Raw genomic sequence first — 16,162 nt, 5'->3', positions numbered from 1 at the left:
TGAGAAGAAAAGGAGGTAAAATTCATTTGGGTGGTAAGTTGCATGACCGAGCAATAAACGGTGAAAGTAGTGTAGGTCAGAAGTGTAAAAAGTGGCCTGGTCTTTCAGGGTGTTTAAGCACTGGGGGCTGAGGTGGTTAATTAAGAGCGGAAAGGAATCTTTAAGACTATCATATGAATTTCCGCTTTTCAGCAAGGATTCTAACTGTGTTAGCCATTTCTTTAGTGATCTGGATACCGATGTTGCAGCTAAGTTTGGTTTAAACAGGGCCGCACAAGCTTCCCATGTTTTTTTGAGGGTTTGATCCGTCTTTTTATCCATGGGGTCCCTTAATGATCCCATATCCTCAAATGGTAAGGCGTTTGGACCTTTCACTAATTTAGATAGTGAAACGTCTATTTTAGGGCAAGTTGTTAAAAGGGCCTCATCTTCACTAGAAAAAGGGAGCCGTCGCCTTATTGTCTTAGGAATGAACAACTTCCTATCTGGGGATTTCCATTCCCTTTTAATTAGATTGTGCATATTTTTATGTCCCGGAAAGCCTCGGTTAGACCTCTGCTCAAATCCGCTGAACATCTCGTCATGGACTGATCTGCGGACCTTTTCCTCAGAAAGATCCATAGTGGCCCTAACTGCTTTAATCAACTCTCTGGTATCCTCTGATGAAAAGAGATAGTTTTTAAATTCAGAATCAGAATCTTCGGACCCGAGTTCACCTGATTCTGAATCTTCTTCCAATTCAGAATCAGACGTTTTTGTCTCTGGTCCCTGCGCCTGTTTGGAGCAGGAAGGGATTAATGAGGTATCTGACATAGCAGCACTGATTTCTTCCCTAATAGTGTTTTTAAGTTCTTCCTTTAAGGACGGAACTAATTCCTTAGAAATATTGTCAGTGCACTTTTTACAGACTTTCCTAGTAGAGGAATCTGAAAGTTTAACAGAACAGATACTGCACTTTTTTGTCCTCTGACTAGTTTTTGCTTTCAGAGCACTCCCTTTCTCACTCTGCACACATACAGAAAGAAAGAGAACATACAAGGGTTAAATAACAGAATATACTGCCTTAACCCCTGTCCTGGTGGTATTACTCACAGATACAGATTCCTGAGTGTTCTCCATAACTTCACCAGGATTCAGCATGTTTCAGGGTAACAAGCAATCTTACTGTTCCCCCTTAAATAGTTTTACCTTAAGACCTCAGATCAGAGGACGACCTCCGTCATAATCCTGTGCGATTTTGAATCTCCCGCCGCCGCCGGCATGCGATCCACCCCGGAAGTGCTCTCAGGCCCCATACCGGAAGTAAGACTGTGGAACGCTTCGTGGAACGCATGGAGCGCGTCCACTTCCGGTGACGACACTGTGAGCACCGGCCATGCCCGATCGCAGTGTGGAGTTTAGCAACCGACCGGAGGGACTCCCTGAGTGTCCGGTCCCACGTGGACCTGTCTGCCCGCGCTAGCAGCAGGTAAGAGACAGGTCTTCAGAGCCCGTTTCCCAACTAGGGTTCGGACTCTGCTGCCTCCTCACATGGTATCCTCTTCTGTCTTCATGGTCGGCGACCATAAGAGAAAACCCTATCTCCTACCTGGAGGGACAGGAAGACACTGAGGAGGAGCCGGAGGAGAGTCAAATTTATACTTCCTGTCCCTACCTGGTCGGAGGCGGGTCATCTCTCATGGTATGCCGTCATGGAGGATGAAAGGGAAAAAGGTGCTTCTTTCTACTCTCCCACCCTGAAATTTCCTCTGGTAACTCTCTCGTGGTGCTGTCACGGGCGAAGGGAAAAATGATGATTACTTACTGGTAATGTGATTTTCCAGAGCCCATGACAGCACCCTTATATTCCCTCCCTTTGGTTCTTTATGGTTATCTTATGTTCGCACGGGTGTAGCAAAATAAAATAAAAGAGAATCTTGTTAAACTGAATTTATTATTGACTGTCTAACGTTATGTTGGTGGCCTTCCTCCGATGCTTGGATATCACACTGAGGAGGAGAGTGTCCGTCCTTTTATTCTGCAGGTTTCCTGTCTGTGGGGGCGGATCCTCTCTCCTCTTGTGGTGCTGTCATGCGCTCTGGAAAATCAAATTAACGGTAAGTAATCATCATTTTCTGCCGTCAATGTTCTGTGTTTCTATTTTTGGTTGTCATGATAATTAGGCCCCCTGCACAGGGCTCTGTATCCATTGTGCAGTGTACAAACTGTGAAACCACAAAATACGGATGCAGCCCATGTGCCATCCGCCATTTTTTGTGGTCGCATGAACTATAATGAGTCCACGTTTTGCAGACCAGTAAAAGACATGTTCCCACTGTTTTGGGAATGAAAATACGGATGCTGCAAAGTGCACAGGTCGGCGACACACAGACCTGACTCATATTTTGCAGATCTGCAGTTTGCAGACTGTAAAACTCATATTGTTGTGTAAATGAGGCCATAAAAGGGTTGAAAAGTATAACTGTGCAATGAAAAGGTTTTATGGCGTTTAACCCCTTTCCGACCAGTGCCATAGTACTCACTACATAAAGTGACACATCATATTTGCAAAAAATGGCCTGGGCAGGAAGGTGAAAACTGGCCTGGCATAGAAAGGGTTAAATACAATGTACATGCTGTAATAATATTGTTTGCATTATTTTGTACTTTACACTTTCCTTCTGGTAGCGCCCCCTGCTGTTTATCCTGTGGCTAAAATTCTGGTCCTGCATTTTGGGAAGGACACATGCTCAGTATCTTCCCTGCTCCCTTCCTCCTGTCAGTGCCGGTGCAGTCATCTCGTGGAGAAGTGGTGCAGACTCCTTTAATTCATCCCTACTTGTATATTCATGGAGGTATATAGCTATATCTCTCTAGACAGTGGGGCTAGAGGGGAGGGGGGCATCTATTATGGGACTCGCTGGGGCTGTGTGTGAGGAAGAGGAAATCGTGAAAAGAGCATAAAAAGAGCTGGCTGCAGCGCACTTCTGGGAGATGCAGGTTCTGATAGTCACATGGGACGAGCTCCTGCCTCCCTTGGAAAATAAAGAGACCAGAGCTGCAGAGGAGGGAGTAAAGAAGCGAACTAGGATGAAACTTACACTGGAGAGCAGCAGTTTTTGCATGGTTGTACTTCAAATATTGGCATGCTTTACTCCCAGTTTTTCATTTTCCATGCAGTTTTTTTAGACAATGCACTGATTTTTACAGTATTTAACAGAATTTATAACAGGATAAAGAATGTTAATGCTACAGAGACAGATGTTAGGGGTGATGATCAGTGTAAGGAGGACATTCCTACAGAGACACATGTGAGGGGTGATGACCAGTGTAAGGAGGACATTCCTACAGAGACAGATGTGAGGGACGATGACCAGTGTAAGGAGGACATTCCTACAGAGACAGATGTGAGGGACGATGACCAGTGTAAGGAGGACATTCCTACAGAGACAGATGTGAGGGGTGATGACCAGTGTGAGGAAGACATTCCTACAGAGACAGATGTGAGGGGTGATGATCAGTGTACGGAGGACATTCCTACAGATAAGAACCCAGGTGAGTAGTGACCACTAAATGAAGCAGAGATGAGTCTGTAACTGTAACGACCCTGTACTGGACTTCTCCTATAGCAGGCGCCTTCCCCAGGTACTTGGTGTCCCCAGTACTCAGATACCCCCAGGACTTACAGTAGGACCAAACTGTGTAATACAAAGCACATATCACAGCACTAGCAGGTAAGAAGAAAGCCAGAAGATAGGAACTCATCAGTAGATGACTGGACCAGGATGGGGATGGTAATCAGACGATGAGGACAGTGAGAAGTAAAAAATGGAAACACACCAGTAGTTTCTATATATAAAGATACAAAATATGATCGATGCAGAATAATTAAGCAGGCAGCATGCAGAAATAAGGAAGTCGCTTAGCTTCAGGACGCTGTTGAGACTCCTACGACATGAGCCACTGCCCAAGACTGGTATTTAATAAGCAGTGATTGTAGCAGAATCCAGCAGACATCTGTAATACAGCACCACATACCTCTTACATCCAGTGAGGTCTTCTCTGATGTAGATGTTCTCTTTCCTCATCTTCTCTATTCACCCCAGACTGCCATGATGATTTCTTTCAGCATCTCTCGTCTCTGCAGAGTTTCACAAACGGAAATCTTTGTTTCTTACTTTTCCATCATCCTCCCACCTTCTCAACATCCCATCCTGCCACCCCCAATACTGTGCCCGTTGTGCTCCCCAATACTGTACTGTAGAAACAGATATTGCCCCTTCAAACATTATTGGCACACGGTTCCCTAAAAAATAACTGCACTCAGCAAATAGTGTCCGTGACACTAATAGTGTAAACATAATGTTCCCCAAAAATAATTGCACGGAGATGGATGCCTCCCCATAATAATACTTCTACCCAAAGTCCCACTAATAGTAATACATCTCTGCCAGAATGCACATCTCTGCCAGAGTGCCCCCAATAGTAATAATGTCAGCATTGTGCCCATACTAATCATGTTCCTCTAGTCCCCCAGTAGTAGTAATCCCCCTTATAATGTGTGCCAGTACAAAGATCTCCCCTTGTGTGTGCCAGTACAAAAATACCCCCTTACAATATGTGCCAGTACAAAAAATACCCCTTTTAGTGCCCCTAGCAGAACCTTTGTCCCCCTAGTGCCCCACCCACTAAATAATGTGTGCTAGTGGAAAAATGCCCTTTTCAAGCGCCCCCAGTTATAATAATGTGCACCCCGACCTGGCCCAACAGCAGCTGCAAAGAAAAAGAAATCAAATACTTACCTCCATGTGTCTGTCAGGATACAATGCAGGGCAAAGGGCTATTCTGGTCTGTGCCCTGAGCTGCGCTGGCCTCTGATAGGCTTCAGGCCTAGTGTCTGTAGCTTTGCAGAGGGGATGGCGGAGCAGGGAGGCATCCTACAGTTTAATATGCAGAGATGAATCCTTCCACAATGGAAGCGCTCATTGCCCAGGTCCCTGCCACCAACCCCCAATTGACCCTACCCGGAACAGCCTCAGACAATCACCTCACATTGCTTATTTGGCACTGCGACCCTGTGAGCACCTTATTAGCATATTAAATAATTTCTGAGAAACAGGACACTGGATTTCAAGAAGAGAGCGGTTGTTTCACTCAGTGTGATCAACTCTAAGAGGCAGTATATCTGGGTTAGCAGGGTTGATTCTGCTGACACATGCTTTTTAATGCTGAATTTTTTATTTAAGGGAAGAGAACATTCTAATAGGGAATGGTAATCCAGCCTTACGCTGGCTCCATAGCCATGGCTTCCTCATATATCACCGCTGTAAAGGGGGAATATTAATGACCAATATTTATGCAAATATCGATAATTAATATTCATAAATAGGAGGAGCCGTCTATTGATAACTCCGCCTATTTATGCCTTTATATAACACAATATTTTCGCTATGCTTTACACTGATCACTATGCTAGCTGCATGCGCCTTACTAACTAACTATCGCCAATAACTACACGTTACACAGATAGTTACAAGTAACAGTATTTATTACTAACAATACAGCACTACAAATCCTAAATTACACTACACATTCCCATATTCCACCCATAAACTAACTACACAGTTCACACATACAAGTATATGAACCCACCCCACCTGACTATTCACTGTCCCTACGGGGTATGACGAAGGGTTAAAAGGATTTGTTTGCAGAGCAGAAGCATGCTCTACAGGACAGAACCAGGGTAACCACCAGGGGTTAATCAGGGCCACCAGGGTAAAGGGGTCAATGAGGTCCACCAGGGTAGGGGTAACCCAGGGGAATGCAGGGGTTAACCAAGGCAGGGAATACTGGGGTTAACCAAGGTCGACAAGGGGTGTCATAGGGGTTACCAGGGGTAATGGGGTTGTCAGGGGTAGGTGGTACAGGGATCGTTGGTGGGATAGGGGAATAGGGGTTAATAGGGGGTGATACTTATGCTCGCGTCCAGGGGGGGGTCGCTCCTGAGCGCCGATTGCGCTCCTCTTCAGAGGGGCCGGTCGGGGTCCTTCAGGAGGGGGGGTTCGGACACGGCCTGAGTGCAGGATGCGCTCTCCACTCCAGGTCAGCGGGGGTAGGTGCGGCTGGGTCCGGTCAGTGGCGTTTGTCCTGAGCGCCGATGCGCTCACCAGGTGAGGGCCCCGATCCTAACTACTCGGAGGGCGAGACGCGCTCCTCCACGTGGGGGCCCAGACCCTAACTCCAGAGTGCCGGGGCCGCCGGATATTTATCCCCCGGCGGCCCGCACTCCCGCGCCACCAGGGGGCGCGCGCACTACAGTCCAGGACACGTGGGCCGGCGCGGTGAGATGACGTCACCGCGCCTGCCCGCGCGCCGCAGGGCCGCGTGCACTTGCTGACAGGCGGGAGATCCTTTGATCTCCCGCCTGTAGCTCTCAGCATTCCGGACATCGCAATGGTAATTGCGATGCCAGAATGCACATAACAGAGGGAGCGGATGTATCTCCTCTCTCTCTATTATGCTTAATTATCTCCAGCAGGACTGCAGATAATTAGAACAAAAGGATTCAAATTCTATTGAATTTGAATCCTTATGAGTTCACCAGAATGACCGGACCTTGTCCGGTCATCCTGGCGCCTTCACCCAGATTACATCAATGTAAATGCTTGGGGCACATTTACATTGATGCATCTGTGTCCATGTAAGGGGGGGGGGGGGGGATTTATATAATATACATGTGTATTGATGCTTGGGGCACATCCATACACATGTATACATTAATCATATCTAAGGGGGATTATATAGGGGGATTATATAAGGGGGCACAGATAAGGGGGCACAAGCCCCTACACTATAAGGGGGCACAAGCCCCTACACTATAAGGGGGCACAAGCCTTTACACTATAAGGGGGCACAAGCCCCTACACTATAAGGGGGCACAAGCCCCTACACTATAAGGGGGCACAAGCCCCTACACTATAAGGGGGCACAAGCCCCTACACTATAAGGGGGCACAAGCCCCTACACTATAAGGGGGCACAAGCCCCTACACTATAAGGGGGCACAAGCCCCTACATCACAAGGGGGCACATATTTCCCACAGGGGCCACCATGAGCCCCTGGGGATCACCATGGGCAGACGTGCGCAGATGCTGGGCACATTTGCGCACATCGTCCCATGATGCTATGTCTAATGTATGCACATATATACCATAAATGCCCGCACGTGTTTGCAGGCATGCATGGATATATATGCACACGTCTCAACCGTTCCTCAACAATCCCCCTGTTGTCGGAATATAATACGACAATATAATGGGGGAACGGGTTGAGATATGTTTGCCCCCCTTCAACCCTATCTTTGGTGGAAGTTCAGGAAGAACTGTAGTGCACACTGATCTTTAGGTACTTAGACATCCCCAATCCAGCTTCCTCCGACCTGCCCTTCACCGTAACCTACTCCTCCGTCCACAGGATACACCGTCTTCTTCTTGACATCTTTAGGATACGACACACCCACAGTCTCTTGGTTAACTGGTCTTTCTTTAACAGTCTTAGTGTCGGCCACCCCCACTTTGGAGTGACCACACCCCCACAGTCTCTCGGTAATTCTGCCGATCTTCAGGTATCTTCGTCCCCCCCAATTCTGGAGTGGGTTCACCCTTACAGTCTTTACCTTTCTATAACAGTCTCTTGGTGTTGGCCACCCCCACTTTGGAGTGACCACACCCCCACAGTCTCTCGGTAATACTGCCGATCTTCAGGTATCTTCGTCCCCCCCAATTCTGGAGCGGGTTCACCCTTACAGTCTTTAACTGGCCTTTCTTTGACAGTCTCTTGGTGTCGGCCACCCCCACTTTGGAGTGACCACACCCCCACAGTCTCTCGGTAGTTCTGCCGATCTTCAGATATGGCCCGCCTCCAAGGTATCTGGAGCGGGTTCACCCTCACAACCTCAGTCCCAACTTTCTTCTATCCAACGTCTGTTTCCATCTTTATGGGTGCGGTTCTCCCGTGGACAGATTAATAGGTCTTTACAAGGCGGGTCAGACTCTAAGCGGTGATGTCATAGTACCTAAATTCTACTGCGGAGAACACCTCCGCCACACTACACCTCCAGCCCTTCCCTTAAGAACCTCACCGTTCCAGGGTTCAAGGTGGCAAATGAATGATGCCTGTCCCTATCGTGACCTAACCTTATCCCCATTCACACAAAACACATGTCACATCCCTCCCAACACCACCAAAATCATTATATGTATGTGTACCCATAGAGACTCATGCATCCTGGCATATCTCTACACCTCCAAAGACACAGGTAGGTCGCAGACCCCTGTGTCAATGGGAAAAGAATATAGGATGCAAATGTGTACAGCCAAATAATAACTCACCGCAATGCGTTGAGCGAGTTTCCCTGGGTATAGGCTGTCACACATTTGTACCTAGAGTGTCTATGGGTACACAATCAACCAACAAAGATAATCAATATATATACACAATACAATGTGCTATGGGGTTTCAGGGTAGTACATGTTATATGTCCCGAACCCTCATAGGAAACAAAGTGTCCATAAAATATTTGGCTACAGGACAAAGTTGGAGTTATGTCCTGAGCCTCCTCCTCCGGATAGTTCTGTAAAGTTCTGTCTGGTTCTGGTGTATTTGGTCAATAAGTCCCTTGACCCTCCGATTACGATGACCAGAACCAGAAGAAGTTTCACTGGGTGAAACAAGTGATAAGTTCTTCCACCCGAACGTCTCCCAAGTCTTCCTCCAGAGTCTTAAATAATGCTCCCGCTGGATTGTGGCACAGTCTTCTCTAGAACCCCTCTAGGCAGAGGTCGCTTAGTTGCCAAAATCCAGTGGGATCCTCTGGAGCTTCACAACAGTGTCAGGGGGAATAGCTGGTCTCTTCTGTGGCGTCTCCTGGGTTTTTCTTCCGCTCCATATAAAACTACACCTATGAAAACACCAGGCGCTCCCAGGGGAATTTCTCCCCTAACAGTGCAATTAAATGTGAAAATTCCCAGCCCCAATACCTTTGACCCATGGGTAGAGAAAGGTATTGGGCTGCCCTTTATCTCACAGGACCCCTCGTTATCCCAACACTGGTGTCTGAACACCCTACCTTCAGAGGATAACGTCCTCTGCTGCACATCCCTCTGCACCAACAGATAAGGATGGCCGCCCTACTAGGTTAGGATAACTGGAGTTCTGTGGACAAAACACCATCTTGTTATTGATGGCACCGCATCCCTATCCACTCATGTGTACCCAGGCCGATTTCCCCCTGTGATCCCGTCTTGTGGAGGCCCTCAGAACCAATGGCATAGGCATGCCCTGGCTCCCCAGGACCCCACAACACAAGAACACCGTCCACACTCTGCTGCCAAACACTCTGCGTCCAATCCCTATCAGAGCTGTGCTACCTGACCGGACTAGAATTAAGTGCGCAGCACAACATTACACCGATGTTGTCTGTCCGCCCCAGTCCCCAGCGCAACACAGCCCTACCGAAAACCTTGAGCACAACAGCGTTATCTTTATCGATCCGAGACCCTGGCTTCCCAGAATAAAATCACATCATCCTTTGTGTAGGATTTCCCGTGTGAAATTATCTGCTCGCAAGCCTATACGTTCTCGATCCACAGTATAACACTGTTCCAATGCAAGGGGACACAGAATGAAACAGACAGCAGATGGGACTTACACCACTACATAAATCAGCATGGTAGAACACATCCGTAGACAAGGACTACCACCATCAACATCAAGAAAAACTTACAAACAGATAACAAAAACACACAACATGGACATACACAGGGAACACACGGTGTAACAAATAGTACAGGCTAGCTTGGCCACTCTGACCCCTCAGCCGCTGGTGATGCTGCCGAGAGGTAACCCCGTTATGGCCAGGCTGACTAGACCCCACTGCACAATTTGTTACCTGGCTGATACTGTTGGACACATTGCAATTCCTTGCAATGTGTCCTTTGTTCCCACACCTGAAACACGTGACTTGGTTCCCTGTCCTGTGTGTTTTGCAGTGTCTCGCTATGTGACCTAGGCCACCACATGCAAAACATCTGATGTTTGCTCTGCATGGCCCAGGTCCATCTACACTGCAGCCGTGCTCCCTTCTCCTGAATTGTTCCATTCTCAGGGACGAACTCTTCACCACAGTTCTTTTTTCCAAAGTCAGGGAAAAATCTCTGTTATTCTGGACCGGCTTGACCTGATGATTAGACCGGTCACAGACTACTCTCCCCCCTTGTGGCCCTGCACAGGGCAACATTTTGGGAGATTCCGACCCTGGCTTTACGGAAAAAGAAAGGGCCGGCACCAACTTGGTGATAACCTGTTGCATGCCAGGGCCGCGTGCACTTGCTGACAGGCGGGAGATCCTTTGATCTCCCGCTTGTAGCTCTCAGCACAAGCCCCTACACTATAAGGAGGCACAAGCCCCTACACTATAAGGGGGCACAAGCCCCTACATCACAAGAGGGCACATATTTCCCACAGGGGCCACCATGAGCCCCTGGGGATCACCATGGGCAGACGTGCGCAGATGCTGGGCACATTTGCGCACATCGTCCCATGATGCTATGTCTAATGTATGCACATATATACCATACATGCCCGCACGTGTTTGCAGGCATGCATGGATATATATGCATACGTCTCAACCGTTCCTCAACAACCGCACTGTTCCTTTCTACTGCCCTGTACGATAGTGCATGTAGCTGTCAGGGACACGGACACCACCTAATAGCACTGACTCGCAGGTCCCTTTATGATTCTCCACTCAGCATTCGAGCCTGGTGGTCTGAGGTCTACTGTCTTTGTCAATTTATCATAGAATTTCGCTTTATGTTTTGCAATTTGTATCAATATCATTTTAAAGATTATATTATTTAAGAATTATTTTTAAAAGTTTTGTCCTTGACAGACGACTGTACCGGGAGCACAGAGGAACACCTGATACCTACATATTATGATGCAGATGATTCGGTTGTCGCACCAGATACATATGAAAAACGTGCCATTATCCCAGTTGTACCCTCAGACCTTCAAATCAAAAATCTGCCACCTGATCCTTTAAAAAAGACTGTTATGCTGAATGCAAACCACAGAAGTGCTGGATCCCAAAGAGCTCAGAAAGGGAAGAAGTCTTATTCATGTTTAGAATGTGGCAAATGTTTTACTCAGAAATCACAACTTGATATCCATCATAGACATCACACAGGGAAGAAGCTGTATTCATGTTCACAATGTGGCAAATGTTTTACTCTGAAATCACATCTTGAGAGGCATCAGAAAATTCACACTGGGGAGAAGCCGTATTCATGTTCAGAATGTGGCAAATGTTTTACTGAGAAATCAAGTCTTCATAACTATCAGATAGTTCACACAGGGGAGAAGCCGTATTCATGTTCAGAATGTGGCAAATGTTATACTCGGAAATCAAGTCTTGAGAGCCATCAAAGACATGACACAGGGGAAAAGCCATATTTATGTTTAGAATGTGACAAATGTTTTACTCTAAAATCACATCTTGATATCCATCAAAGACATCACACAGGGGAGAAGCCGTATTCATGTTCAGAATGTGACAAATGTTTTACTCATAAATCAAGTCTTGAGAGCCATCAAAGACATCACACAGGGTTGAAGCCGTATTCATGTTCAGAATGTGGCAAATGTTTTACTCGAAAATCACATCTTGATATCCATCAAAGACATCACACAGGGGAGAAGCCGTATTCATGTTCAGAATGTGGCAAATCTTTTACTCATAAATACAATCTTAAGAGCCATCAAAGACATCACACAGGGGAGAAGCCGTATTCATGTTCAGAATGTGGCAAATGTTTTACTCGAAAATCACATCTTGATATCCATCAAAGACATCACACAGGGGAGAAGCCATATTCATGTTCAGAATGTGGCAAATGTTTTACTCAGAAATCAAGTCTTCATAACCAGAGAATTCACACAGGGGAGAAGCCGTTTTCATGTTCAGAATGTGGCAAATGTTTTACTCTGAAATCAAGTCTTGATATCCATCAAATACATCACACAGGGGAGAAGCCGTATTCATGTTCAGAATGTGGCAAATGTTTTATTCTGAAATCACATCTTGATATCCACCAAAGACATCACACAGGGGAGAAGCCGTTTTCATGTCCAGAATGTGGTAAATGTTTTGCTAGGAAAAATCATCTTGCTGAGCATTTAAAAATTCACACAGGGAAGAGGCCATTTTCCTGCCCAGAATGTGGAAAATGGTTTACTTGGAAAGCAAATCTTGTTAAGCATCTGAAATCTCACACAGAGGAGAAGTGATATTAATGCCCAGAACGTGTTTTACTAAATAAAAAAATAAAAATTTGAGAATCATTAGGGAAGTCAGACAGGGTTGCAGCCATGTTTATGTTCAGAATGTGGAAACTGTTTTATTCAGAAATGAGCCCTTGTTCAAAATCAGAGAATTAATACAGGGGAGAAGAAGTTCTAACCCCTTCCCAACATCCTCCATACATGTACCGTGGATGTCGGGAATTTAAAGATGGTGCCCACTCAAGAGTTAAGTGAGTGCCATAGGCAAAGCATGCATGCGGTTTCACACAGCAGTGTCCATGATTGGAGATAGCTCTGATCGCTGACATTCCGTCAGACGCTGTAGCCAACTGCAACCACAGCATCTGAGCAGTCATTTACTGGGAGCGAGTGACCATAAATAACTTCATAAAACCAACTATAACAATAGCCACATGAAGTATAGTGAATAAAAGATATAACAGAGAATGGATTGTAGTTCAAGGCCTTTACCATAGCTACCATAAATAAACCATTAGAGAGATTGCTTACATGATAATGGAGTATTTTCTGTTCTTACCTATATTAATGAGTTATTTGCACACTGGTGTCTGACTACCCGACAACAACAGCCCTTAGTTTCCCTGCTATGATAACATACGATGTGTGGAGCACACCTCTCATTTTCGTTACACAGATGTATCCTCATGATAGTGATAGAGATGTGAATATCATTTTTGTATAACTAGATGATTTTCTTATGTATTTACCTTAAGCTGCTTCTTTCTTATCTTAAGTGCTTTCCCCTTTGCTAGCCAAGCTGTATGTGTATACAACTCTAGAGAGAGAAGAGGGGGGGGGGGGGAGGGGCTGAAGCTTCGAGCATCAAAGGCCTCCTGGTCTCACATATGTATAGACTGTAGAAGAAAACTTGAGCCAATGACTTAGTTAGATAATACCAGGGCCGGTACAAGGCAGGGGCCGAAGGAGCGGGTGCCCTGGGCGCTACCATTTGCGGACAGGAGGGGGGCGCAGGTGAAGTGCCAGCAGTGTACAGCTTCACTGTACCCAGGGCCGGATTAACGTAGGGGCGGATGGAGCTGCAGCTCCAGGCCCCTGCATGAAAATAGGCCCAGCAGCCCGCATACAGGGCCGGACTGGCACGGCCCGCTAGGCCGGTAGCCTTGACTGCTGCACGGCCGGCCGTGCCGACAGTGAGGAGGCTCCTTGACTGGTGCAGTATATTTTACACACTACACAGAGTGACTGACAGAGAGAGGAGCCCATCCCCGGCCCCGCCCCCAACAGCAGGCTCCAGCACGGACATTGCCCAGAGCCTGACTCCTCCCACACATGTGACTGATCACATGATCATGACATCACGGAAGGTCCTTTAGCTTGCTAGCTGCTGCTTGTGCAGAGCTGTCATCTGGCTGTTCAGGGCTGTGTATCAGGTAGGAGGCTGAGTACAGAGGCTGGTGATTTTCAATATCAATAGGAGTTTCAATAGGAGAGCGATTGTTTCACCAGTAAAGAAAGACTTTGCATACAAAGACAGTTATGTGCGCGGTTTAGGACACATGAGGGGACATTAATAAAGTAATGCTGTGACACATAGGGCCATGAGAGGGGCCAGCATAATATGCTATATGTGTGTCATTCACACATATAGCATCTTATGCAGGCCCCCCTCATGGCCCTATGTGTCATAGCACACATCCCCTATAACAGTGCATCATCCATAGGTCCCCCATAATAGTGCCATCCACAGATCTCCATAACAGTGCCAACCACAGATCCCCATAACAGTGCCAACCACAGATCCCCATAACAGTGCCAACCACAGATCCCCATAACAGTGCCAACCACAGATCCTCCATAACAGTGCCATCCACAGATCCCCATAACAGTGCCAACCACATATCCTTCATAACAGTGCCATCCACAGATCCCTTATAACAGTGCCATCCACAGATCCCCTATAACAGTGCCATCCACAGATCCTCCATAACAGCATCATCCACAGATCCCCCAAAACAGTGCCATCCACAGATCCCCATAACAGTGTCATCCATAGATCCCCTCCATAACAGTGCCAACCACAGATCCTTCATAACAGTGCCAACCACAGATCCTTCATAACAGTGCCAACCACAGATCCTTCATAACAGTGCCATCCACAGATCCCCCATAACAGTGCCATCCACAGATCCCCCATAACAGTGTCATCCATAGATCCTCCATAACAGCGTCATCCATAGATCCTTCATAACAGCGTCATCCACAGATCCCCCATAACAGTGCCATCCACAGATCCTCCATAACAATGCCATCCACAGATCCTCCATAACAGTGCCATCCACAGATCCTCCATAACAGTGCCATCCACAGATCCCCCATAACAATGCCATCCATAGATCCCCTCCATAACAGTGTCATCCACAGGTCCCCCATAACAGTGTCATCCATAGATCCCCCATAACAGTGCCATCCACAGATCCCCTCGATAACAGTGTCATCCACAGATCCCCTCGATAACAGTGTCATCCACAGATCCCCCATAACAGTGCAACTAGACCTCTAGCACAATTCCCTTAAAATATCGCATCGCATATCGTTATCGCATCCTGTTTGGGAAAAGCTGGTCTACTGTGATAATATAAACAATGGGGGTTCTACAAAAGAGCTATCGTGGGGCAAAGTTCATATTCGTGTTTACACACGTGTTTTAAAATGAATGCTTTCGCCTTTTATAAACAAGTAAATAAGGACACAATGCTGTGGGGCTGGTGTGCAACTTTTTCCAGGGCTGGTTTTTATCCCCAGTCTGGCCCTGCCCGCATAGGCCAACCGGAGCTAGGCCCGCATAGGCCGCCTCGCTGAGGTTGCCTGGCGGCCGCCCCGCAACCCTTTAGTAGGACCGAACCGTGCCGACTGTGCAGCGCAAGGAGAAATCTCCCAGGCCAGCCCTTTACAGAACTCACCAGGACAGTGAAAGCTGACAGATCAGGTCAGGTGACAGGTCAGCTGTGCACGCCGCGCTGCGTCGTCACCTCAGACTCCTCCCCTGGGGCCTAGGCCATGCCGTAAAGTGAAAGACCGTGATGGCTGCTGCGTGCGGGAAGTTCAAAATTCTTCCTGCGTGGAGTCAGGGGTGCTGCCAGCGGTGAGTCGCGTTCAGCAACCTTCAATGTACTGCCCAGAAAACAACTCATAGGCGGTAAGTAAATCAGCATTGGCTCACCTCACCTATTATACTGTATACTGTATAATTTATACATGTCATTCAGGAGCATGGAAAAGCTGGGTGCTGATTTATTTCACCTAGCTTTTCCATGCTCCTGAATTGCATATCTGCTTATAGGCATATATATCTTTATAATAGCTGAGCCTGATCTATTATAAACAGATATGCCATTCAGGAGCATGGAAAAGCTAAGTGAGAAATAGTCACCTAGCTCTTCAATGCTCCTGAGTGGTATATCTGCTTATAATAGATCAGGTATTATAAACACATATGCCATTCAGGAGCATGGAAAGGCTAGACGTGAATAGCTTTTTCATGCTCCTGAATGACATATCCAGCAGCACTAGTTAACTCCTTGGGGGGTGGCTATACATAATACAGCCATCTTTATAGATGGCTGTATATTTAAACTGTGGCCAGAGATGTACACTTAGGCTAAGTTCACACAGCAGATTTTTCACCGCAAACCCGTGCGTAAATCTGCTTCAAAATTACGCATGATCTTTAGTCCAATAGACTTGAATGGGATTACGCAGACCCGTTCACACTTCAAACTTTATGCATGCGTATTTTCACATGTGTAATTTTGCGTAAATTCACACTTTATTTGTG

General features: G+C 46.8%; 1 protein-coding gene across 1 annotated transcript; it reads left to right on the top strand.

Annotated features, from left to right (window-relative positions):
- The first annotated feature begins 11,104 nt into the window (after positions 1-11,104).
- LOC121002648 (zinc finger protein 484-like) lies at positions 11,105-12,337 on the top strand. The gene is made up of 2 exons (XM_040434084.1): positions 11,105-11,119; positions 11,194-12,337. The coding sequence occupies exons 1-2, from the start codon at positions 11,105-11,107 to the stop codon at positions 12,328-12,330; spliced, it is 1,152 nt and encodes a 383-aa protein (XP_040290018.1). The 3' UTR covers positions 12,331-12,337.
- Positions 12,338-16,162: the final 3,825 nt, after the last annotated feature.

Source organism: Bufo bufo, chromosome 5, assembly GCF_905171765.1.
Source record: "Bufo bufo chromosome 5, aBufBuf1.1, whole genome shotgun sequence".
NCBI lineage: Eukaryota > Metazoa > Chordata > Amphibia > Anura > Bufonidae > Bufo > Bufo bufo.
Note: the sequence above shows the minus strand (reverse complement) of the source record. Positions and strands in the feature narration are given on the sequence as shown.